The sequence below is a fragment of the Ixodes scapularis genome, unplaced genomic scaffold (assembly GCF_016920785.2).
Source record: "Ixodes scapularis isolate PalLabHiFi unplaced genomic scaffold, ASM1692078v2 PGA_scaffold3__209_contigs__length_174095766, whole genome shotgun sequence".
Lineage (NCBI taxonomy): Eukaryota > Metazoa > Arthropoda > Arachnida > Ixodida > Ixodidae > Ixodes > Ixodes scapularis.
The window spans coordinates 66,074,279-66,098,076 of record NW_024609868.1 but is presented as its reverse complement, the minus strand read 5'-3'; the positions used below and the strand labels follow the sequence as shown (position 1 = coordinate 66,098,076).

Below are 23,798 nucleotides of genomic sequence, written 5' to 3'. Positions count from 1 at the left end.
ATCCAAACACTGCATAAGAAGGGTCATTATTTCGAAAACCACTTGGTCATTTTGACCGCGTCGCAAAAATGCTGATATTGCTTGGAGGGCCGGTTTGGAGTCAGAAAATATTGTCCACGAGTGGGACAATTGTGTCAAGATGATTTGAAGTGCTTGTTGAATTGTCACTAGCTCTGACATCGTAGATGAAGTTACGTGGCTTAGCTTGAATCGCACGGTTCTACAGTGACTTGGAATGACTACACAGCAAGTAGAACTATCAGAGGTACATGAGCCGTCGGTGTAGACATGTGTTCTTGAGAGATGCTTACCGTAAATATGGGACATAGTAACCTGTAAAATCACGACCATTGGCATATTTGATTTTTTCTTAATACCAGGAATATCAAGTTTGACATCTGGTTCCGGAAATCTCCATGGAGGCGTCGTGCAAACTGTGGCTTGTGTAAGATCTCCCGGCAAGTATCGCCGTACCTGGGACAGCGCCTTGGAGTAGCTCGAGTTTGGACGTGCAGATTCTATGGTGGCGAGAGAGTGATCTTCATGCTGAGTTAAGTGTCTTAAATGAAGCCTTAGAGTTTCCTGCATGAGCAGGATGCTTATAGGAATGACGCGTGCTTCTGCTATAGTTCCAATTGTTGACGCACATGCTGGAAGCCCAAGGCAGGCTCGAAGAGCGCGTGCCTGAAGGCTTCGAAGTGTGCCTAAGTTTGTACGGCACATGCCGTTGATAACTGGAAGACTGTACCTAAGCAATCCAGTAAATAAAGCCTGATAGAGACGTAGCAACGCCCGCACTGACGCTCCCCACGTTGTGCCACTAATGAAGCGGGAGAGGTCAATGAAACTCACCAGCTTCCGTTTTAGGTAATTAATATGCGGGGTCCAAGTTAGTCATTTATCAATATATACGCCAAGAAATATGTGACTTTTGACGTATGAAATTGTGTACTTAAAAATGCGAAGTGGATAACGGTCCATGTTCCTTCGAGTGAATGCAATGGCAGCAGATTTGGCAGCGGAGATTTCAAGGCCACGGACGCAAAGGTATCTGTGAACTTTCTTTAAAGCTAATTGTACTCTGGCTTTAGCTTGTACGCGAGTGGAGCCAGAAGCCCATATACAGATATCTTCTGCGTATAAGGATACATTTACATTTGGTGGCAACGACTGCACGAGCCTGATAAGCGTGAAATTAAATAGGGTTGGACTTAACACGCCTCCCTGGGGTACACCCCGAGAGATGAAATGGTTTGACGTGTCTCCATCTTGCGTGGTCATATAAATGGTGCGATCTGAGAGATAACTTTCGATCCACTTGTAGAGACGGCCTCCGATGCCAACCTCCTGTAGCGCTTGAAAGATGGCATTATGAGTGACACGGTCAAACGCTCCTTTGATGTCGAGAAATGCCGCTATTGTGATTCTCCCTTGAGATCTTTCCTCTTCGACGTAGGTGACGAGATCAAGGACAGGATCCACGGAGCTTCTTCCTCGACGAAAACCATGCATATTTTTTGAATAAGCTCTTCGTTTTTCCAGATACCATTCTAAACGACGATTAATCATTTTCTCCATCAACTTGCCAAGACAACTTGCCAGAGCAACAGGACGGTATGATGATAGAAGTAAGGGAGACTTGCCAGGCTTCAGTAATGGAACAATTCTTGCCCGTTTCCATGTGTTATAGTGTACTCACACGACGGAGATTTCTCTTGGGAGAAAACCGGATACGTCACAGAAAAGCGAGGAGGAAAAGTCACGAGGGTGAGGAGGCGGCGCGGGAAGATCGGGAATATCCGGGCGAGCATTCGCACGACGGGGTGAGCCCGTCAGCCGCAGCGAAGAGAAAGACCGTCGCGCCCCCTACGTTCAAGCGAGGGTATTGCCGTTCGCTTTGCTCCGGTCGCCGGTTCGTGAGTATTCAAACATGGCCGCCTCGAAGCGTAAGTTGATCGGCATGGCCCTGCTAATCGATGAAAGTCTAGACTGTGATCACGCGCCCGCAAAACAACCGAGACCCTGGGCAAGAGAATAGCTCTTGCGAAAGGAAAGGGCTATTCAGAACACGCTACTGCCCGACCTTCGCCTAACTGATCCCAAGGCGTACCGAGAGCTCTTGCGGATGGATGAGGGCACGTTCGAAGAGCTTCTGGGCCTCGTAAGGCCATTAATTCAAAAAGAAGATACCAACATGAGGGAGTCGATCAAGCCCGACACCAGACTGGAACTCACATTGAGATTCTTAGCCACAGGTGGGTTCAGCTTTCTTCATTACGACATCCATGCAGAACGAGCACATTTGCGTCGCGTTTTAATGAAGAATTTCTTTTGACGCTGCTTTATGAACTTCCAATCATAATGATAGTGAAGTGTGTGTGTACCCAGTTGGGAAGCGCGTCGCTTGAAACAAAGCCTTAATCGAAGAGTAGAGTAGCAGGGGAAAGGATTTCAACCCTCAAATAAAGCCGAGTGCAGCAGTGCGTGAAATGTGCTTTCGCAACACGGTCGAGCATGTGCATACTACCTGAATCGAAACTGTAGCGATATAAAATGTCCTCGCTACGCGTCGATAACTTTGGGGGCTGGCATATCAGCATATCAAAATTTGTATAGCTCATTTTATCGATGCTAAATGATTTGACCCAATTCACAGTTGTTGGTTGTCATCTATTTTATTTATCGATTACTTTGTATCTGGAATTTGACTAGAGCAGCTGGATGGCAAAATTTTAAATTTTATCCCCCCCCCCCCCCTCTCCGATGTTTCAAGTCTAAACATATGTGCACTTACTTTCCAGGAGAGAGCCAGAAAAGCCTGGCTTACCAGTTCAGACTTGGCCACGGTACCGTGCACGCAATACTGTGGGAGACGTGCGCAGCAATATGCACCACCCTGGGCCACCTAGTCCACACACCTGCCACCGAGGAAGAGTGGTTGGCCAAGGCCGAAGACTTCAAGATGATCTGGCAGTTCCCCAATTGCGTCGCTGCCATTGATGGCAAACATGTCCAGATCGTTAAACCTGCGAGGTCTGGTAGTCTCTACTACAATTATAAAAAGACATTTAGTCTTGTGCTGTTCGCACTCACGGATGCAAGATACAACTTCATCTACGTTGACGCCAGTTCTTATGGCTCCGCAAGCGATGGTGGAGTTTGGGCAAGGACTCCCCTGGGCAAACAGGTGGCTAGAGGCAATGCACACCTGCCGAGAACAGTGGCTCTGCCGAACTCGCCGCTTCAGCTGCCGGCGGTGATTGTAGGAGACGATGCCTTTCCACTGGCTGAGCACCTTATGAAGCCGCATTCAAAAAGCAACCTAACGGACGAAGAGGCCACCTTCAATGAACGCCTCTCAAGATCTCGGAGGGTGGTAGAAAACAGCTTCGGCCAGCTGGCCAACAGGTTTCGTGTGTATCATACTACCATCTACGCCGAGCCTGACCATGTGAGAGACCTGATCAAGGCGACGTGCATTCTGCACAACCTCCTCAAGCGTGGTTCGAGCCCCCCACTGCCGGCCACTTCTGACAAACCGAAAACAACAAGCAAGTTGCTGCCTCTAGGGGCATGTGGTGCCCGGTATGGTGCAACTGCAGCATTCATCCGGAACGAGTTGACTAATTATTTTTCCACTGTAGGAGCTTTGCCATAGAATTCTGGGAGGTGAGGCCCAGAAGCAGACTAAAATTGAAAAAAAAAGTTGTTTCTGTTACCCCAACTCTAGGAAATAGATTTGGTTTGGGTATCTTGGGGGGGGGGGGGGGAGCTTGGGTTATCCTAGTTCGGGTCACCGGTCTACCGTTCACCTGAGACCGACATATGTAGGTCGCTTGACAATGCTACAATTCAATTCAGCAATAAACAAAAAAGAGATTTCTTTTTCATACATTCAAAGTTTGGTTGTTCCCTCGGGTTAGAAGAGCAACACAATAATGGATGTTTTACAGTGTTTTGGTGTGTTTAACTGTGCAGCCGACAATTTGTGATGGCATAGGTAATTTCATATTTTAGCAGATTCAACATTATTTGGAAGGAACAAATTTTATACAATGAAATATTTTTTTACATTAACAACAGCATTTACTTGGGTGGCATCTCTGTGTTCTCCAGAGTGGTAGCGTACTCAAGCATCAAAACTTGAAACCAGCTTTGTCTTTCAGCTGGCTGACGCCTGAGGCGGCTAGCGATGAGTCTGCCGAAAATGGCGCACTCGTCATCCTCCGTGGGTACTGTCAAGGCGGCAGCAATGTTGTTGAGGGCGGCCAGCCTGCCCTCACAGCTGTCGTCGCTGCCCTTCTTCGGCTTTTTCTTTTTCGGCAGCTGTGGCTCGCGCTGTGGCTCTGGCTGCGGGTCGTCCTCCAAGTTGTCCGGCTCAGACGGACTGTCGACTGGAGCCTCCCCGTCAACCACAGAAAACGCCAGGTCTTCCTCACGAAGCTCCTGAACACACACAAAAAAAAAAAATGCAATTACCGCTACCCATAAGCACATCTCCAAGGCAACCGACAATACGTGTGAAGATGTAGTACAGCACATCGTCGATGCTGGTCACCAAGTTTGTTATGAGTTTTTTTTACGTCCACTGACGAAACGACTTTGCAATTGTTGGTATTTGATTGCTTCTGATGCTTTGTATGCTAGGTAAAACTTGAAACCACCGTTTGAAAGCTAGAAGTGAACACAGTTTTACTGATTCCCAGCACCACACAAATTGAAATCAGCACTCGTTTCCATTCTACGAATTCAATTTCACGTATTGCAATTTATTGTGCATTAATATAGGCACAATCACACAATCACATAGAAACCGTCTCTAGGGAAGTGACAATGAACCTTTTTCAAGAAGCGTCCCATGCATGCGCGAGCTGGGGAAGCACGTGCCCAGGGGCAATGCACCAGATTAGGGCTGCAAGCGACTCCTGTTTCGACATGTTAGACCCTCGGTCGGTACATCTTAAACTTCGGGGCGTTTTGCCTCTGGGTGATTGGTCAAAAACCAAGCACCAGCTGTTTGTGTTTCAATCTGCACATTTGTGGGAAGTTGGAAAACGCAAACAGACTGAATGTCAATAAGTATATCTGCCTAAGAGCCCCACTATAAAATGTTCTGTCCGGCGAATTTTCATAACATTAATGGAGACATACTAAATTTGAGTTTTAAAGGAGTCAACCAAAGGGCCCTTCAACGAACAGGATTTTAACGAGTTGACCGGAATCCGGAGTACATATAGCATTAAAAATTATTCATATGAAAGTTGGATTGTACCTCTTCTACTCCCAGTACGTGTCCTTGGGGTGGTGGCGGACACTTTTGCTCAAGAAAAGAGAGCGCGCTAAAAAACTTCCATTTTCCAACGTAGGTGGGAGCAGCTTGACCACTTCTGACGAAGGTCTTCTTTTTTTTTTCGTCCTGGTACTGACGTCTTTTGTTGTTGAACTGTCTTTTTATTTCATCTGAAAGGAGAAAAACAAACTAGTACAGTAAGCTAGAAACGGTAATGTCTCAGAAATCATTTAAAAAAACTGGACTCCGCTGCACCAGATGCATGCTCTCAAGATGGGACTGATAGTTGATTATAATTTAAGTTCATTCATGCCGAAACGGTCGCACTGTCAACATGAGTGGGTGACTTCCAAAGTAATCAGCGTGTGTATTAGTAACATATACCCACGTTGTAAGCTTTGGTCCTTTACACCGATTCGAAGATCTAAAGGACTTGGTCAGAAGTTGGTAGCCCACGCGAGCGTGGACACCTGCGAGCGACGCAGGAGTAGAGTCTTCGAAGCCGTACTACGAGGGCTCGCTCTCGTAGTACGGCTGCGGGAACGCTAGTCCTGCGTCACTCGCACCTCGATAACAAACGCCGACGGTGACAGGATCCTCGTACGGAGGCGAGCCGTTCCGGAGACTAGAGGGGTTTGCTCCAAACTTTTGAGAAATACTACAAAAAGAAACGCGCACTGACGGCTCGAGCAATAGCGGGCTGTTACGGATGAGCGAGCTGTATTGAAGCAATAGAATATTGCCGCTGTACACGGCCGATACATTTTAATTAAAACTAATGCATATTCAAAGAGCGACAGCCGCGATGTTCGTGCGAGAACGAGCGTTTGCACGTGGTTCTATTCTACGTACCTGGTTTCAGGGCATTCAGGTTCGGAAACCTTTCCTGCAGCCGTCTGCATATTTCCTTCCAAATACGGTCTTTGTTGTGGACGTTCTTATACCCCTCATGGTCGATTTTCCACAAGCATTCGTTCTCTTCAACCATCAAAAATAACGTAAAAAATGCCTCCTCGGAGAGCGCGATGTCGGCAACTTGACCGTTGGTCGCCATCTTTCTCCGCACTCCGTACGACGGGGCCAACGGGGCTTCTGTCACTCGCTGACAGCCTCTCCGGGGCGATCGCGGCAGCGCCGCGGAGGCAGGCAGCGCGTCACGTAGAACACGTGACCTCAAATTCTGATGACGTGTACGCTTCGCCGCGGGTATTTCGCGAGCAAATCTCCGTCGTGTGAGTACACCATTAGGTACTTCTCCATTTGTCCATAATTTGTTAAAATATTCCAGCAGCCAATTGCGAGCATCAGTCCCCATATGTGTTAAGAAAGCATATTTTATCCCATTTGGACCGGGACATGAGTTTGGTTTTATAAATACAAGAGCGGCATCTAGTTCGCCACGAGTGAAGGCATCGTCCATGCAGCCATCAACATCTGATGGTGCTGCAGAGGTAGAGACAGGACGACTTTTCGGCATGGAAACACTCGACGTGAGAGATGCACAAAACTCGTTTGCAAGATCCTTTTGTGAACATGCCGCCGACAACGCAAGTGCTCGGAATGGGTGATATTGTTGAGGAGGAGACTTAAGGCCTCAAGCTATTTTCCAAATCGCGGAGAGTGGCTTGCGGGGATCAATATTTTCACAAAATCCCCTGTATTTACGTTGACCGAGCTTGTCAAAATGGCGGCTTATTTTTTTCTGCAGATTTCTTGCCGCGCGAATATCGTCTTTTTCTTAAGTTCGTCGAGCACGCCTCTCCGCCTGTCGCCGGATGGCCCGAAGACATTCGTACTCTGCGTCAATAGTTGTTCGCTTAAGTGGAAGGCTATGGCTATGGGTTGATAAGTTTGCAGAGTCAATGACAGCTTTTTCGAACTCAGAAAGGTCAGTCAGCGTATTGCATTTACCTCTCATTGACTGCTCAAACTCCCACCAATCAACTCGTTTGACAACATGACTCTTGTTGCCTGTGATGAATCCTTGTATAATTGTGTATGTGGGTATATGGTCACTGCCCCGAGTTTCAATATCTGTGAACCAAATAGCTTGAGACGCCAGAGTAAATGAGACAAATGTCAAATCCAGGCAACTGCTACTCTCTGCACCCCGGAGGTATGTGGGACTTCCATCATTTAATAGGGATAAATGGTGTGTATGTGCTATGTCAGCAAGGCACCTACCCCGAGGATTTGTGCGATGGCTGCCCCATATATAGTAGTGTGCGTTAAAACCGCCTGTAATTATATGTGGCGATGGGACTATGTTCAGAATGTTCTCTAAGCGTGCTCTGTCGAACTTGTACTTTGGAGGTATATATGCTCCTATAATGGTGAATGAGCACGTACATTTTTCGTCAGAAATTGTAGCACAAACATACTCATTGTCCGGGTGGGATGGAATAATATGTGCCACGTACGTAAGTTCTCTGCGAATGAAGAGAGTCACGCGACTTTCCCCATTAGTACGTAAGGAGTCAAACTTTTCGTATCCTGATAAACGCATGTTGCAAGGCAACCTGGACTCACAAATAACAATAATAGGGTACTTGTACTTGAAAGCCAGCTGTCTAAAATTGGACAATCGGGACCTTAATCCTCTTGCGTTCCATTGGAAAATAGTGGCCTTTTTATAATTATCTTCAATTGCACCCGATGTTATTTTCAATTTTTTTAAGAATCATTTGAAGCCTTTAGCAGGTATTCCATTGCGAGAAACGCCCTTACTTCTGGCAGATCGTTAGCGTCTGGTGATATTTTCAGAATGGCCTTTAGTGCTGCGAAGAACATTGGTAGCAATACTTGACTTATGTCACCTTGCTGACGGGACGTAAATCGTGGCGTAGGCACAGATTCCGAAGAAGCCGATGGACGATGGTTCGCTGAGGATCGAACGTTCGGTGTTGCACGTGGCGCATCCATAGTCGATGTCTCGGCGGCATTCTTCTTTTGTTGTGCGACACTGTTGCTACGTGTCTCTGTAGTCATATGTGCCACACGTGCTTTGGGACGACGATTTACTGCACCGGCGTATGTAGGTTTCTCTGTTTTTTTCTTGTTGAGTCGGAGACAACGTCGGGAGTCGGACGACCTCAGGGTTAGGTGAAGGCGCACGGCGCCTGAGAGCTCGGCCGTTCATTATGCTTGTGCGAGCTGCTGCTGTTGCTGCATGCTTCCGTGGGCAGCCGGAGAAGGATGCTGAGTGCTTGCCGTCGCAATTGGCACACTTTGGTTCTTGTTTAGAAGTGCAGTTCTTGTAGTGATGCGGTCCAGCGCAGATTTTGCAACGTTGTGGGCCTCGGCAATATTTGGCAACATGGCCGTATCCTTGGCATTTGAAGCACTGAACCGGTGGTCCAAAGTACTCTTCAACGGGGTGACTAGTGAAGCCAAGGAACACGCGCTGGGGCATTGGGCGGTCGGGACGAAACACAAGGATAACGCTTCCAGATGGTCGTGGTTCGACAGTCCCATCCTCCTTGCGAAGGTATGCAACTTGTCGTTGCACGGACGTTACCCCGGCGTCAAGAAAGTACTCGAGGAGTGCAATGTCTGGATACTCAAGAGGCACATTCTTAATTTTTCCTAAATTTCTTGAGTATGTCTGTGGCACGGTTGCAAAGACCTTGATGTTTCCTAGGGATTGCAGCGTCAGTAGTTTGTTTGCGGATCCAAGTGATGCCACGTTCACAGAGAGGCTTCCATCCTTGTTGATCTTGTGTGACAACACCTTTTCTTGCGTTACTGCAACGATGTCTTTTGCAATTGAATTTGGGTTCACCTTCCAAAATGACGATTCAGGTGATGTCGGCTTAAAGATGACCGCAATTCCAGATGGCCTGTTCTTCTGATACGACACTTTGATGAACGGTGTAGAGTCGTCTTCGTCGTCCATTTTGTTAACGGATAATTTGTCCTCATCTGCATTGGATATCTCTTCTGTACGCACTCTCTTGGGTGGTGGAATCTGAGTGGCCATCTCAATGGTTGAGGTTTTTTGATTCGAAGGATTCATTTGATCGCAGGGTCCTGATGGCTGCGAGGGTGGTAATCGGGACCATGTAGCCGGTGGCCGTTGTTTGTGGGTCACAGCTTGGTGCGGTGCCGCATTCTCGGCCAGGGGGACGTTTTAATATAAAATTGCAAATATGAAAGAACGCAGGAATGACAGTAAAAGCAGGAAAAGGGTTTGCTTACGCGGAGCGAGCAAATCGGGCTTCCTATTTCGAACACGTCTTCTTCCTTTTTCTATTATATCATCAAGGTAAAACTGAACTCCTTTGCAATCCTTCAGTATTTTTGACATGATGTTTTGAAACGCTGCGGGTGCCGAAGCCAACCCGAAACAAGCGCGCTTGAATCTGAACAGTCCCTCATGCGTGATAAAAGCAGTGAGATCACGACTCACCGGGTCGAGACGAACTTGGTGGTAAGCGGACGCCAGGTCCAGCTTGGAGAAGCAATTGGCACCACGCAAGGAACCCAGTAGTTCATCGATGTGGGGTAGCGGGAAGGAATCGATGACCACCGCTTGATTTGGCGCACGGAGGTCGACACACATCCGGATACGTCCGTCAGTCCGCCGAACAACGACGATAGGTGAAACCCACTCGGAGGCATCCACTCTCTCGATCGCACCTTCTCCCTCCAGTCTGAAAATCTCTTCCGAGACAGCATCCCTCAGGATCATCGGAAGACGGCGCAGCTTGGACTGTACCGGTGGCACGTTGCAACGCTGCTTGATAGTATGGGTGGAATTCTTGACCAAACCCAAACCTGGACTAAAGAGATGTTCAAATTCTTCGAAGTTTTTGAACAACTTGGACTGATCTGGAAGGAAAGGACTTGAAACTTGAGATGCATTTGTATTTTCATGGTGTAGCAGTTGTGCTGTGATTTTATGACTTGTATTCTCAGGACTTGTGTTTTCAGGAAGATGCGGTTGATGGAGCCCATGGCTCTCAGGATGGCGTCGCGGAATCGCGGCTGTCGACAAATCGTGGTCAAAGTCCGCGGGAACTTTCGGAGTGGTCTCTTCCGAGACCGATGACGATGTAGACACGTTGGCACCCGAAGGTACAAAAAGAGAAGATGACCGAGACCTTGCATCTCTGGATCCGGCCGGTTGGCGGTTTTGGCAGTACGTGATGGTGAACGGCCGTCGCTGCAGGGGAACCGCCGACTTCACATACTGCCGTGGAACTCCTCCTCCCTGAGCTGCATCAACATGCGAACAAACATAATCATTTTCATCTCCTGATAATCTCATGCGCAACGCTCGGACGGCGTCGACGCCAAGTATCGATCGTTCAGTCCGGGTGACAAAAAACTCCAACGGTGCATAACGATCTTTAAAAACAACTTGAGCGGTGAAGCATCCAAGCACAGGGATAGTGTTTTTTGCATGTAGTGAACAAGAGTTTTTGAGGGCGGACATAGTCGAATGTCGGAACTCCGTTGTACTTCATTAAAGTCTCGTTCATTCAGAATGGACACAAAAGAGCCAGTGTCGACAAGGAGACGAAGAAGGATTGTATTTACCTTAATGTCGGCCATGAAGGCATCCCGACGATAAACACCTCTTCCTGCTTGCTCGGCCGACTCAACGGGGACGCTCGGCAGCATCTCCGGCACCAGGGATGGCCCAACAATGTTCACAGGATTGTTACCTCTTGACGACACATTCCGTGAAAACGGTCGGGCAGCGAAGTAACGGCCGGAGCCCTGGACACGGCTCGGGAACGACGTTCGCCGCGGGTCACTGACGAAGGCCGCCGACGGTGGGCGGCGACTCCGACAAACCACCGCAAAGTGGCCCGTCTTTCCACACAAAAAAACATGCCACACCAGACGCTGGACACTCGTTGCGGTTGTGGCCGCGTCGACCACAGAAGTTGCAGGGAACACCGGCTCCTTCATCTCCCTGCCTTGAAGGAGGAGGGTAGCGCAGACGCTGGGGTGTGTGGTGTTGTAAAGTCCGGGGCACGTGACTGGAAGTGACGCCGGACCGGCCATCTTGCCACCGACTTCGGGAAGGAGCCGGCCATGGACCTCCATCTTGGACGTCGGGCGTTCCAATGGGCACGTGCCGAAAGACGCGCTCGACGGTTGCCGGCGCCGCACCGCTAGCACTGGGAGCTCGCAGGTGGAAACTTTCTGTGGTGCGCTCAAGTTGCTCGTACTGTAGCGCGAGCTGAACGACATGGGTTAAAGTGGGTACCCCCGTCCCCGCACACTCTCGAAGGATGCGGTCTTGGACCCGCTTAGAGTCCAACCCCTCCAAAAACCAGCAAGCCTCTCTTCCAAAGCGTCCCCATAAGAACAAAAAGACCCTTGGCGTCGCAGAGCGGTCAAGTACTCCGAGACGGTTTCTCCCGGGCGTTGGACGCGAGCGCGAAGCTTTTGGCGTTCCAGCGCGATACACCCAAAAAACTAAAAGTGCTTCTCGATAGCGCTCAAAAAGACCTAAAAAACATCGCCTTCCTCGGAAGCGGGAGTCGTATCGAGCTGAAAAGCATCAACAATTCTCTGGCCCTCAGCCCCAAGCATGGAAAACAAGATCGTCTTTTTTCGACGAGGCGCAACACTGTCCAAGCCGGACGCCTCAAGGAACATCAAGAAAGCAGGTTTCCACGCGGGCCATGCACGCTCGGGCTTGCCCGGAACTGGCAAGAAGTCGGGCGGTGATGGAACCGGCGCGAGCACTGACATGCCGGCAGCTACAGGAGGCTGTGTTCCATTATCCATTATCTATGATAAGTTATAGAAGGTTCTAGGAAACGATGCAGCTGTCAGGGCCCACTCTGACCAGCCATCGAACGCGTTCCAAGTTGAACGAAATGAATGGAAGAAAAAAAAATCGCGTCGGCTTTTACGGCCAGTGAACTGAGACGCGGAGAGAACTACGGTTAACCTTTAACCACCTCGTCGCCAAAATTTGTAGTAATCTCTTCTACACGGCGGTACGAAAGGAGAGGACGCTAACAGCACTCACATGATGTGGCCGGGTAGAAAGCCGCGGCCCCGCGCGCTCGGCGCTTACGAAGAATGAGACAAAGACATGTTGCCTGGTGGGTGTTCCGTAGTTCTCTGACGTCGTTGACGGACGGCGGCTCTTTTATTAACCTATATCACGTGACATCATAGATGCATAAACACACATAACACAAGATAAGACAACCCGATAAACCCACCATCAAAGCATACTAGACAGAACACACGTTGCGCCACCTGGTGGCAAAATCACTTATCACTACACCTCTCCTATAGAGAATCGAGCCCACAGCCTCTTGATTAAGAGCCCGATGTTCTACCCCTGCATCACTGAATACCACAACGAACGGCGTTTCATCTCGGTCCTTTTTAAAGGGACCATGAAATGACCTTTTAACTTTTGCCTGATAGGTTTTTACATTAAACCTTCAACGGTCACTGAATGCCGAACAGGCACCTGTTTTTGTCTCGGTTTATTAAAGGAGCTGTGCAACAATATCAGGGCTTTGCTTAAATAATTGTGGAAGTTGATGCCTGACACTTCTGCAGTGAACTACAGAAAACAGATTTTGCCTGGATGCCCTAGTTTTTATTTTAAAAAATGAAAAAGATCCAGGTTTTTGCCGCCTCTCAACTCGTACATCGTCTTCCGGGTCACGTGCGCAGTGACGTCACTTCAGTAGGCGCGGGGTTCCGGAAAAGTTCTGTCTTTAGAGCCATCAGCGAGCAGCGAGAACTCATCCGCTCGCGACCGCATGACCACGTGCTGGCGGGCGCCCGCGAAATATACGGTGAAAGGAGGAAAGTCTCATCCGGGTCCGGCCATACCCGTCCTTGCCCGTCCGGCGCTGTATTCGCGGTTTTATGGACCTAGGATAGATGGTGCCACTAAAACTCCGTATAATAAAAGCTTTGGCGATGATACCAGGGTTTTAACGCATTTATATATATGTTCGAACTACAAGATTTATAGAAGAGTTACCTTTTATCGAGCGGGTATTCGCACAACTTGCTATTTTTTTTATAACTACCCAAGTGACGTCACGCCGCTTGTTTCTCATGGCCGCCGCTCGTGGCTGCAGGTCGGGAAATATTCTAAGTTTTGCCTCGCGATTACGTGGCGGAATCGCAACATTTCTATGAAAGGAGGTGTGTTTTCTGCCATTTGTGACACAGTGAACAATATCAAAAGCAGAAAATGCCAATTCTTTCAATGTTAAATCGTTGCACAGCTCCTTTAACTTCTACACAAAAATTTAATGAAATATCGACTTTTACTTTCTCTCCAACTGAGCGCAAAACAAGTTGCGGCGTAATTTGGACGGTCATAACGTACTCTGGCACAGGAACCAGAAGTTCTCTCGGCAGTAGGAGAATGAGAGCGTTAGCGGCGGCCCGTTGGGGGTGCGCCGGTAGGCCTTAGTGCGCTGATGGCGCTGATGTCACCGACGTATTTTCTGAATCGACGCCTGTCATCGCCGCGATAGCCATAGACACATGGCAGCTCAGCGAAAATGAATGAGATATGTTGCGGTACAGCGACAGCATCGGACTAGTCCCATACGCCGGTATGCCTGTTGGAAAGTGCGGCGAGTCTTCCGGTGAAGACTCCAGAGGTCAACCCAACTGTCATTGTTGATAAAAGGCGGCCCGTGTCAGTCGTTTGCAAAGCGACGTAGATGGAAACAAATGGCCGCGGCGTTTTTCACGGCCTCGGAGATGCAGGAGCGAGCCGACGTTAAAAAAGATACGTTTGAACTACGACATTGTCAGCAAGAGCCACGTAAATACCTGTTCACACTCGGAGCGGACGCGTGCGTTTGATGGAAGTGCTGTATTCGCGCTGTTGGTAAGCGCTTCGGGACCGATCTTTTACGATTGTAACTCGATACTAGCGTGACACTCGGCAAATGAAGGTTGGACCGGCATTGCACGTAGCTCCCACGAACTGTTATAGCTTGACAGTGACGTGAAGTTGTGTCAGAATAAAAATGGCATACTAATAACAAACCAGACATGTACAAGTTACTCAAAAAAGCAATTAAGTTAAGTTACTGAGCATTGACCTAAAAATTAATTTGAGTAGAGTAGAAATTACTCGAATAAAAAGTAATTGAGAAAATTACTAATTACCGCAAAAAAGTTGCAAATTACTTTTGAAGTTACTTTGAAGTTACTTTTATATGTTTTTATACTAAAAAGAAAGTACATAGGCTTTGATCGGTTAGCGAAATTGTGCTAGCCAAATATGGATCGGATTGTTATTTTCAAAGAAATGCTTTAACAACTTGTTCTGCTTCTGCATGCCTAATTCTTTTGTACTTCCTTGTTTGTTTGGTGAATGATGTACTGCAAATGTGTAACTTCTACTTTGAGGTTTAGCACTGCCTGAGCTTCATTTTTAGACATTGTTTGCTTGTTTACAGTGTTGCTTAAAGTACACCTAAAAAGTACTTGAAGTAAAGTACAAAGTAAATTAGAGGTTGTGTACTTCAAGTAAAGTAGTAAGTACACCGGGTGCAATGTACTTGAAGTAACGTACTGTAAATACGATATATTTCAAGGTAAAGTGCCAGTAGTTTTAACAGAATCGTTCATGGCGCTCTTTCATTCCCTATACAGTGATTTTTTGTTTAACTTTTACGCATTGCTCCAAAGGTAATCGGAGGTGCATCCGTTTTTTTACGGAAATGGCAGCAAATATTGCGTAAAGTCAAGTCGCCACAAAGTAGGTGTTTTACTTTCGCTGACGAGCTATTTGACACAATCAACTTATAAGCCACTTATTTGTGTCGGTCTTATAGCCGCCATTATTTCACTCAGAGAAATGATCAGATCACGTCTTGAAAGAGCGCGTTTTCACACAAACGATACGCCATTGTTTTGTTTTCAAACTCTGGGAATGTACATTAAAGTCGGGAGTTTTACTTTCCTAGGAAAGTACAAGTACATGCCCAGAGAATCTTCCTCAAGTAACGTACAAGTTTTCTAAACAGTAGTACTTTAAGTACCATGTACTTAGAGCACTTCACAACACTCCTTGTTTATCATTTTTTTTATATAAAAACGGGGGAATTACTAAAATTTCTCGGACAATCTTCAAATATTTGAAGATCTGTATATTCTATGTTTTGGGAGGAAAGGCGACGCAAAAAGGTCCCCTTTTTGCGTTGCCTTTGCTGAGGGCTAGTCAAACTTCTTGTTGAAGCTTTTTCCCTTCTGCTCCACCATTCTGTTAAATGGAAATAAAGATTAATAATATTATTATTTGCGTTGCCCTTTAGCATGTGATTCTTTGAGTACAGTACAAACTACGGGAGCGCCAGATGAGCTTCAGAGCTGGTGCTGCATTTCCTTGCCTCCTTTCAGTGAGGATGCAGTGTGTGCACCTTCTGTAGTGGGCGAGAGTTTCTACATTGGGGAGAAGCGGGAAGCAAGCCCTTTCTTCAAATGGGTCAAGTCTCCTTGAGCTTCGGGACACAAAGAAACGCTAGTCTTCGACGCTGATCCCGCAGTTACTCGGCCTCTCTTACGTCGTGCCTGTTTGCTCCCTGCGCTTCGTAGCAGGGTTGTTGCAGAGGGGGGGGGGGGGGCTTGGGAAGGGTTTGGGAAGTTTTGGACTCTCCAACCCATTCCCCCCCCCCCCCTTTCCAACGCCACATGCTTCCCCCTCTTTGCAGATATCGGCTGACTTTTCAACGTATCATCTCTTTTGCGCAGGAATATTTCTTGATGGCCAAAACAACCACTGAAATTCTAAAGTAATTTGCTATTGAGAAATTTGATTAAACTAAACTACTAATTACCGAAATAAAAATGTAATTGAAAGTTACTAAACTACTCAGAAAAGTAGTTAAACTAAAGTAACTTATGTAGAATAGTTGAACTACGTACAAGTCTGTAACAAAGTTTTCATACCGTGTTACGAAGGTAACCCATACGGCGTTTATTTGAGCTCTATATCACACAAAACAAGAAGATAGAGTCGACAAGAGTCCCTTTTCGACGACAGTGTTCGTCACCACTGCGTCGGAAAACAAGGAGATGACAAGGAGAAGAGATTGACCTCACCTCTTAATCTAAAATTGTGTTCAGCGATCAAACTATAATACGGAAAGGGTCCACAAGGGCCGCGCGGGCATATTCCATTCAGCACGCCAGCCGGTCGTGGGCAGACGGTCTTGGCCAAGTACCACTGAAGCAACGCTGCGCCGAGTCGGAGTGCCTGCTAGGCCTATATTCTGCCGAGCTCGCTTGGTCGGAGTCGGTGGATTCGTGGCCGTTGTAGCTTTTCTCGGGTGTTTGTAGATCCAGCGTTTTTGTTCGTCGTGGTCTGTTTCAAATACTTTTTACTTTTTTCTTGCCGCTTGAAGTCGGCACGCGCGAGAAGAACGCGTAGAAAAATAAACGTTCGTTGGTCGTCGCGACCAAGTAACTGAGCGACGCTGTCGGCCCTACTGCGCTTGCTTCGTTTACCACACAATAGATGGCGCTTGGCTCTCAGCATTATTAAATTTGGCAATTTTCTTCACATCTCTAATATGCTACAAAATTTGGATCTGAATATTATTTAATAAAACGTTTAGGAAACATTCGCCGGCTATTTATTGGTTATGATCGCGGTGCTGGTGAGGTATAGGCTCTTTCCCAATAGGCGACGTGGATTCGGCTGACGTGCTACGGTTCCGCGGCACGTCAGCCCTTCCATTTGGGAGCGGAAAAAATTTAATGTACCTTGATCCAACTATACTCTATTTCACCTTATGATGTACCGCAGAAAAGGCTACAAATGCGAGCTCCTTGCTCTAGGGCACGTCTCGGCGGCTCAAGCTCTCGTGCATTAAGGGAAGCTGGCTATGCTATGATCTCGCGCTTCTAGCCTTCGCTGCGGTACAACATAAGGTGAAACGGGGTATAGTAGAGTCGAATGACACATTGTGTGCACGTGTGTGTCACGGGAGTGATTAAAAGCTCATGTGACGTCACGTGACGTCACACGGGTAAAATTTTCCCTCTAAATTTAGCAGAAAAATTTTCCACCAAACTTAGCAAATGCTTTAACCGCAAAATGTAGCGGGAAAATTTTACCCTCGTGACGTCACACGTGACGTCACGTGTGACGTTATTTTGGGAAACAACCCTTAATGTAGCGCGCGGTTACGCCGACGCAGCTCAACTCAGAAACTGGTCCCTAGGAGCTGTGCTCTAAAACAACGTTACATTAATGAACGATTTTTACGCCAATTGGATGATTTTGATCGATCATCGCAAGCCAAGATAAAGAACGAAGCATATCCAACTTTGGCGTTCCCCTTCGTTCCATGGAAGTCTACGAGGAGGCCTTGAAACTGCCTAATTAAATCATAATTATCCTGTTGTCTCAAATAGTTACATGCTGAAACAAAAGTACGATCCATCATTCTCTGCTAACCAAGATAGCCGTTGAATGACTGACTTCGTCTTTTATCAATTCGCGCTGCGCTAATCTTGGTTCAGATCAGCCTAAACTACAAGTCCACCCCACTATTTTTTGCAATGCCACTCTTCTACATGTCCTCTCTTTCACAAATTTCTTTTTCTTTATAAAATAAAACTTACGCCACCCTTTTGGTGTCTGTGCTGTTATGTTTTACTGTTGAAACACTCCTATTGATGCCACGCACTCGATCGAGCGAAGTAAGTTCATCAAACTCACTCGAAGCCGAGTGTGTTCCTCAGGAAGGAGCCGTGAGGCACACTACAAAAATGACACTAAAGGCGAAGTGCACTCGCTTGTAGTGACACTAAACCAGCCCGTTTGACAGGGGGATTAGTCACGCAGCTTTTGCGGAATATTCATGTGACTCACGTGGCGCTTGAACTCGCCAGTCATGCCCGGCGGCCGACGTGCTTTGTCACGCCCTAGCGTGGCTAGCCGAAGTGGCTAGAAGTGCGAGCGAGCGCCCTGCGTTTAATCGCGGTTTGGCTGTACGAGAGCTCGAGCAGGAGGGACACCAGTGAAAGCGACTCACTTGTGATTGTACCATTACCAGTTAGCTCATGTTAGGGTAAGACAGAAGGATAGTGTTGTCGCGCCTTCCCTTCTATTTGGCAGCAGAAAGGGATTTAATGTACCTTGATCCAACAGGGAAAGTCGGATGACACATTGTGTGCAGGTGTGTGTCACGGGAGTGATTAAAAGCTCATGAACCCAGTTACAAGCTTCACAAGTCTTGCTATACTCTTTGTCATCCGAGTTTTGTCGTAGGAGCAAGGTGCATTTATTTCTTTGTCTTGTTTCTCTAATGGTTAACAGTGTCGCGCAGTCTATATACAGCATCCTGCGAGCTTTGATTGGACATGCGCGGCCGCAGTGCCTAGGCGCCAGGCTGTCTTTTCTAGCATGTCATGGGCATACTCGTTTACACTTCGCATAAAGCAGCTTTGAACAGTGTTAGTGTCAACCAGCACTTGACGCTTTGTTCTTCGAGTTGAAAGGCTGCCATCAAAACATTAAACGCAACACATATGTGCGTCAAAACGATGTGAGTCAGCGTGCGAACGTTCGGAAAGATGGCTGCTTCAGCGTGCCGTACACAGCAGTTGCCGACACATGCTTTGGATCTTGCATACGTCGAGTCGTTCGGGTGGGCTCCGCCCAGTTCAGGCAGATACAAGAAAAACTGAATTTTTTTTGTTTTTTTTTTGTTTTACGTTTAAGCTCTTTTTGGAATACTAAGCTTTTGTAGCGCTCCCCGAAAGACGTCAAATATCTTGTGCTCTAATGCCGGAACCATACAAGGTGTCCAGCTTTTATAGATAATTATTTTGTTCTCAAGAGTCGTTACTTGCGGCTCCTTTGGGCGAAAACTGCGCTGCGGTTCAATTAGATGAGGGTTGCCGAGAGTCGGTGTGAATTTTTTTTTGTAATTTCGAAGTGTTTTTTGAGCAAGGATCTTGCTTCAAACACGAACGAAGCCTTCAGTGACGAACTGGATGAAGCCCGGGAGCGCGTCGTCTATTTGGTGAACAAACCCTTTATTCTGTAATCGGAGCAACTAAAGCTAACAAAGCCATGAATAAGCCGGTACAATTTTTTTTATCGGAGTTTGACAGTTTTTTTTTTTTTTATGTATCGATATTATCGCAACATAACTGAAATGATTGTATCCAAAGATCGTAAATTAATCACGTTCAAGCACAGCGTACAAGCCGCCGGTTGCACCACTGCAGGGCTCCCTCGACCTTGCTGTTCGCAGGAGGAGAAATGGGAGGAAAATGTCTACGGCACTTTCCTTCCATTTCTGACCATTTGAAGCATGCAAACATAGATTTATCTTGCCTTTCTTAGTATTTTCTGCCACAGCCACCGACGTAGTGAAATATGTTTGTTCGACGTAAATCTGTACGAGTGAGTTTTTATACGTGGAACCGATAACTGCTGACGCCTTCAGGCTAAACTGTGCGTGTAGCTAAACTGCCGAGTGTCAGTGTGGGTTTGTTTGTAATTTCGAAGTGCTTTTAGAGCAAATATCTTGCTTCGAACATGAACAAAGCCTTCAGTGACGAACTGGATGAAGCTCGGGAGCACGTGGCAGAAAATATTTGGTGACCAAATATTTTCTGCTGCAGCAGAAATGTCGAACAAACAATATGTTTGTTCGACATAAATCTGTACGAGTGACCTTTTATACGTGGAACCGAAATATGCTGACGCCCTCAGGCTAAACTGTGCTTCTACTGTAGAAAGAAGTGCACAATGAGGTTAGCTACTCACGCAGTGTGCTGGTACGAATATTGCAGCTATGGATACTGTTTCACAGGAAAATAGGTTTTGTTTCGCTGCAGATAGTGTCATCAAACATTGCAGCACATCATATCTACGACAAACTGTGGCGCCGACCTTGTGCTGAAGACCTTCCAAGGTGACCTGGGCAGTTACCGTACTTGTGAGCATGGGTGCTTCCATTTGCTTGCCAAGGAAACCTCTAGACATGGGCAAGTATCGCCTCATATGCAATTCTAAAACTTCCCTTTCCAAGAAAGGTCATAACTAAGCTGCACCAGAGCCTGCCTGGCTACCCCTAGCATGGCATGCAGCAGAGTCACTATAAGCGGCATTCTGTGTTTCCAGAATTAATCCTTTGTGGAATTTGGAGGGTGTTTTCTGGAGCTTACCTTTGTCGAAAATTTGATGTTTCTCAGAGCTTGCTTTGATTAAATATTCAGTTTTTCAAAATAATTCAAATATTAAAATTGCTTGCTGATTTTCTCGATTCTGAGAAAGTGAAAAGAAACAGAAATAGTAACCAGACACAAGTGTATTCATTAATTTGTAGTTTTAATGATCACAGAAGGACTTGCCTGTGCCTAGACGAGGTTCCTTGAGCTGAATGTGGCGGTGTGACTCTAGATGCTCTACAACCCGCAGTGCACTCTAGTTCATACCGACTCTCCCACGTCAAAACTTGCAAACCAGGGTTACTTATCTACGTGTTGGTACATTAAGCTATCAATCTCCTTGATTTGGTCGCTGAAAAACTTTGTTTTCCACCCACCTTTTTAAAGGCTCCCTGGCAGACTTGCTACTCACAGCCTCAGGTGCCACGGGAACGTGCTGCGTGGCATGGCTGTGCAGGGTGAAAGGTGAAATCTAGAAAGTTCCACATCAGATGACAGAATGGAACATATTTGTTTCGTGCTGCCCAGCAAATGTTGGGGTTCCGCAGACTTCATTTGTCGCCATCGAAATTCTTCGAATCAGTTGGAAACAAGTTCTACTGCCAAAACACAACCCCTCCCCATCCCCGACGTCACATATACTGATGTCACATTGACTACGGGAACACAACTGCAACATAAACAGAATCACTACCGGACACTTAGGCATACATTGCCAAGATTGCAGATGTCAAGCAGGACTAAAACAAAAACTGCCCCGTAATAAGTAAAAATAATAATCAACTAATTAGGGAAATTATTGAAGCTGAAAAGATATCAAGGTTAGAAGAAAACTGTGTCACTAAACCTTGTCAAAATTTATCATAAAAAACAATTAGATTATCTTAGATCCAGATGAAACCAATAGTAACAGAAAAAAACGTCTTAGTATATAAAACGACAGGTAGAGGTAAAGAAGAAAAAATACAAGTCTGATTTGCAAGTGAGTGCTGCATGAATGTCTTTTCTTTTGTGTGTGCCGGTGCCTGGTTGCGAATTTTTCGCGCTGTGGAGAAGTGTGCAACACCAGCGCGCCCAAACCTCCATCTTAGCATGTTTTTAGTGCTGCCAGTAGAAACCTTCACTTTAAAATGCTATGAAGACCGAATTTGAAAATTAAATGTCGCCAAAGAATTTTTCGCGGACGTAAGGTTTCGGTTACGAGGTTAGTCATATCTACTGGTGTGTTCAGCCAATTTTGAGGCAAATTTGTGAGCTTCAAAAAAATTACAGGTGTACTGTTACATTGCTCTTAGCCTCCTGAAGATGCAAATCATTGGATTGAACCCCTACCACAGTGTTTTGTCTCAAAACTGATGCAGGTATCTTCTTTTTTTCTTAAACTCAGTTCGACGTAGGAGCTGCCAAGGCGTCCTGTCCCTTTCACGTGAACAGTGACCAGCACTGGAAGAAGCAATCTTTGAACTGCTGTGATCCATTCTTTGGGCAAGTGAATAAATTAATTTGAAGCAGGGACCTGGTGTTTGCCACAGCAGCTCTACAGAAGAAACAACACAAACACAAATGTTTCTGTGCCCAAAGCCTTCGTAGCTGCTTGATCTTATTGATCTGAGCTCGCAGGTTGCAATGTTAAAAGGATACTGAACCGAAATTTCGAGCTCACTAAACAAGGCCGAGCGGATAGGCGGGAAGCTTCAAAACCAAAAAATATCATTTGTACGGCGATATATCTAACGGATCGCCGTATTTTTTGGAAAAGAAGTGCGCGATTGAACCCGGCCGACGAGGCCGACGAGACAAGGCACGTCACGATTCCCATTCTCTCTCCTCCTCGCTACGTCCCGTCAAGCAACACCTCCTAGAAGACAAGGCCATAGCGCTCTGAGAGGTTACGTCACAATGGCGGAGGAAGGAAGTCCATGGCGCAACTACGTGAGAATATGCTATCGACGTGAAAAAAATTATCCTTCACAAGCGGCGCGGTGGTGTTCGTTCATGCGCGTTTATCTGACATTAATATACGTTTTAAAGGCGCAGTCTTGTACAATTTATTATATATATAATATAAACGTAATATACAACGCGCTTCCAAGGTTGAGAGTACCAAATTTATATTTATGAATATCCCCGTAACCGCGGGACTACGTGCAGTTCCGCAGGACCCCACACTTTTTGAAAGAACCGGCTGCGATGCTGCCGATGCTACATGGCTTCGATTCTCGTAAATTTACGTTGTGTGTGAGCTGCTGACTGTCTACAAAGGAACGCCGAGACATCTCAGAAGGGAAGGAAACCGAAAAGAAATCCAGTCATTGTCGCAGGGAGCGCACACCAGCAAGAGATGGGTCGACAACGTTAAGCCTTGCGTCGCCGCTGCTCTCGTGTGTGGTACTTTTGAGACTTGTTTCCCGTCGTATTTCTGTCATCACCGTAGTCTCGGGTAGTTTTTTGTTTTGTGTTCGCTTGGATACTACGGCATTTACGTGGATTCGTGAAACAAGTCCTGCTACGGTTTGAGTGACGTGTGACAACTAGCCAACGAAGACTCTGGTCGATTAATCGATAGACCTCTCTCGACAGAGAGAGGCTTGGAGTTCGTGTTCAAATGTGTTCGTCACGGATATTGTGGGCGATCGACAGGTGAGAAACAACTTATTTACGGGCAATGGGAAGGAGCTGAGCTAGTTGGTTGTACATACTTAGATTGTGAAAACCAGCTGAACTTACAGAAAAGATCGGTTCGCCCGAGAACTACTTGAGGCCTTAGCCATAGATCAACAAAAAGACAACTGCGTTAGTTCACCATCCATTGCCCTACAAACAAGTGAAAAGAAGTTCCTGCGAGACGAAAATGCCCATGAAGATAGAGGAAGATCAAGAAAAAGGAAAAAGAAGACGTAAAAAGGACAGCCACCAGATCAGTAGAAGACGAAGCCGAGGGTTCATAAATAGTTGGTAGTCCAGCGATCGGATGCCTTTTCTCCTTTCTCTCCTCACCCTTTTCTGTAAGTTGAGCTGGTTTTCACAATCTAATTATTTACGGGCTTTCTTGGTCATGTAGGACGCAAGTAAAATGCTGCAATCGTTTTTTTAATCGCATGATAGATTGCAATTTTGTTCTTTGTCGTTATTCGTATGCAGTTGCGTCGACATTTGTAAATATGCACGTAATCTTGTTTTCACTGGAAGGTGAAAAACAAGTTTGTGTGATTATTGAAAGTGCGTTGTTTGTGGTTCTGTGTTTATTTATACTAAGGTTATTGTATTGCCTTTACCGCGTTTATACTAGACTCTTAACTATTAAGGTAATAGTATTATTATATACAAAATAAGTAATGTTTTGTTCTAAGACAGC

The 23,798-nt window shown here is 46.5% G+C and overlaps 3 protein-coding genes and 1 pseudogene across 3 annotated transcripts in view; 1 reads left to right on the top strand and 3 right to left on the bottom strand.

Moving 5' to 3' along the window:
- Positions 1–2,069: 2,069 nt before the first annotated feature.
- Positions 2,070–3,889, top strand: LOC115317695 (protein ANTAGONIST OF LIKE HETEROCHROMATIN PROTEIN 1). The gene is made up of 2 exons (XM_040219589.3): positions 2,070–2,255; positions 2,802–3,889. The coding sequence occupies exons 1-2, from the start codon at positions 2,126–2,128 to the stop codon at positions 3,656–3,658; spliced, it is 987 nt and encodes a 328-aa protein (XP_040075523.1). The 5' UTR covers positions 2,070–2,125; the 3' UTR covers positions 3,659–3,889.
- Positions 3,890–4,040: 151 nt separating this feature from the next.
- Positions 4,041–6,389, bottom strand: LOC120847722. Its single transcript, XM_040219588.3, has 3 exons — positions 6,143–6,389; positions 5,273–5,460; positions 4,041–4,446 (listed from the first exon to the last, which is right to left on the bottom strand). The coding sequence occupies exons 1-3, from the start codon at positions 6,342–6,344 to the stop codon at positions 4,087–4,089; spliced, it is 750 nt and encodes a 249-aa protein (XP_040075522.1). The 5' UTR covers positions 6,345–6,389; the 3' UTR covers positions 4,041–4,086.
- A 4,659-nt stretch (positions 6,390–11,048) lies between these two features.
- On the bottom strand, positions 11,049–12,037 carry LOC121837199 (annotated as a pseudogene).
- A 124-nt stretch (positions 12,038–12,161) lies between these two features.
- The window catches only part of LOC121837198, a 32,086-nt gene continuing 20,449 nt past the window's right edge, over positions 12,162–23,798 (bottom strand). Inside the window, exon 2 of the mRNA XM_042292752.1 lies at positions 12,162–12,175. Coding sequence (XP_042148686.1) covers positions 12,162–12,175 — 14 coding nt within the window. The remainder of the gene's footprint in view (positions 12,176–23,798) is intronic.

Coding starts and splice junctions, on each gene's coding strand:
- LOC115317695 (XM_040219589.3), top strand. CDS start 2,126: ATGGATGAGGGCACGTTCGAAGAGCTTCTGGGCCTCGTAAGGCCATTA. Junction 2,256..2,801: donor ATTGAGATTCTTAGCCACAG/GTGGGTTCAGCT, acceptor CTTACTTTCCAG/GAGAGAGCCAGAAAAGCCTG.
- LOC120847722 (XM_040219588.3), bottom strand. CDS start 6,344: ATGGCGACCAACGGTCAAGTTGCCGACATCGCGCTCTCCGAGGAGGCA. Junction 5,461..6,142: donor CCTGAATGCCCTGAAACCAG/GTACGTAGAATA, acceptor TTCTCCTTTCAG/ATGAAATAAAAAGACAGTTC. Junction 4,447..5,272: donor ACGTACTGGGAGTAGAAGAG/GTACAATCCAAC, acceptor GTGTGTGTTCAG/GAGCTTCGTGAGGAAGACCT.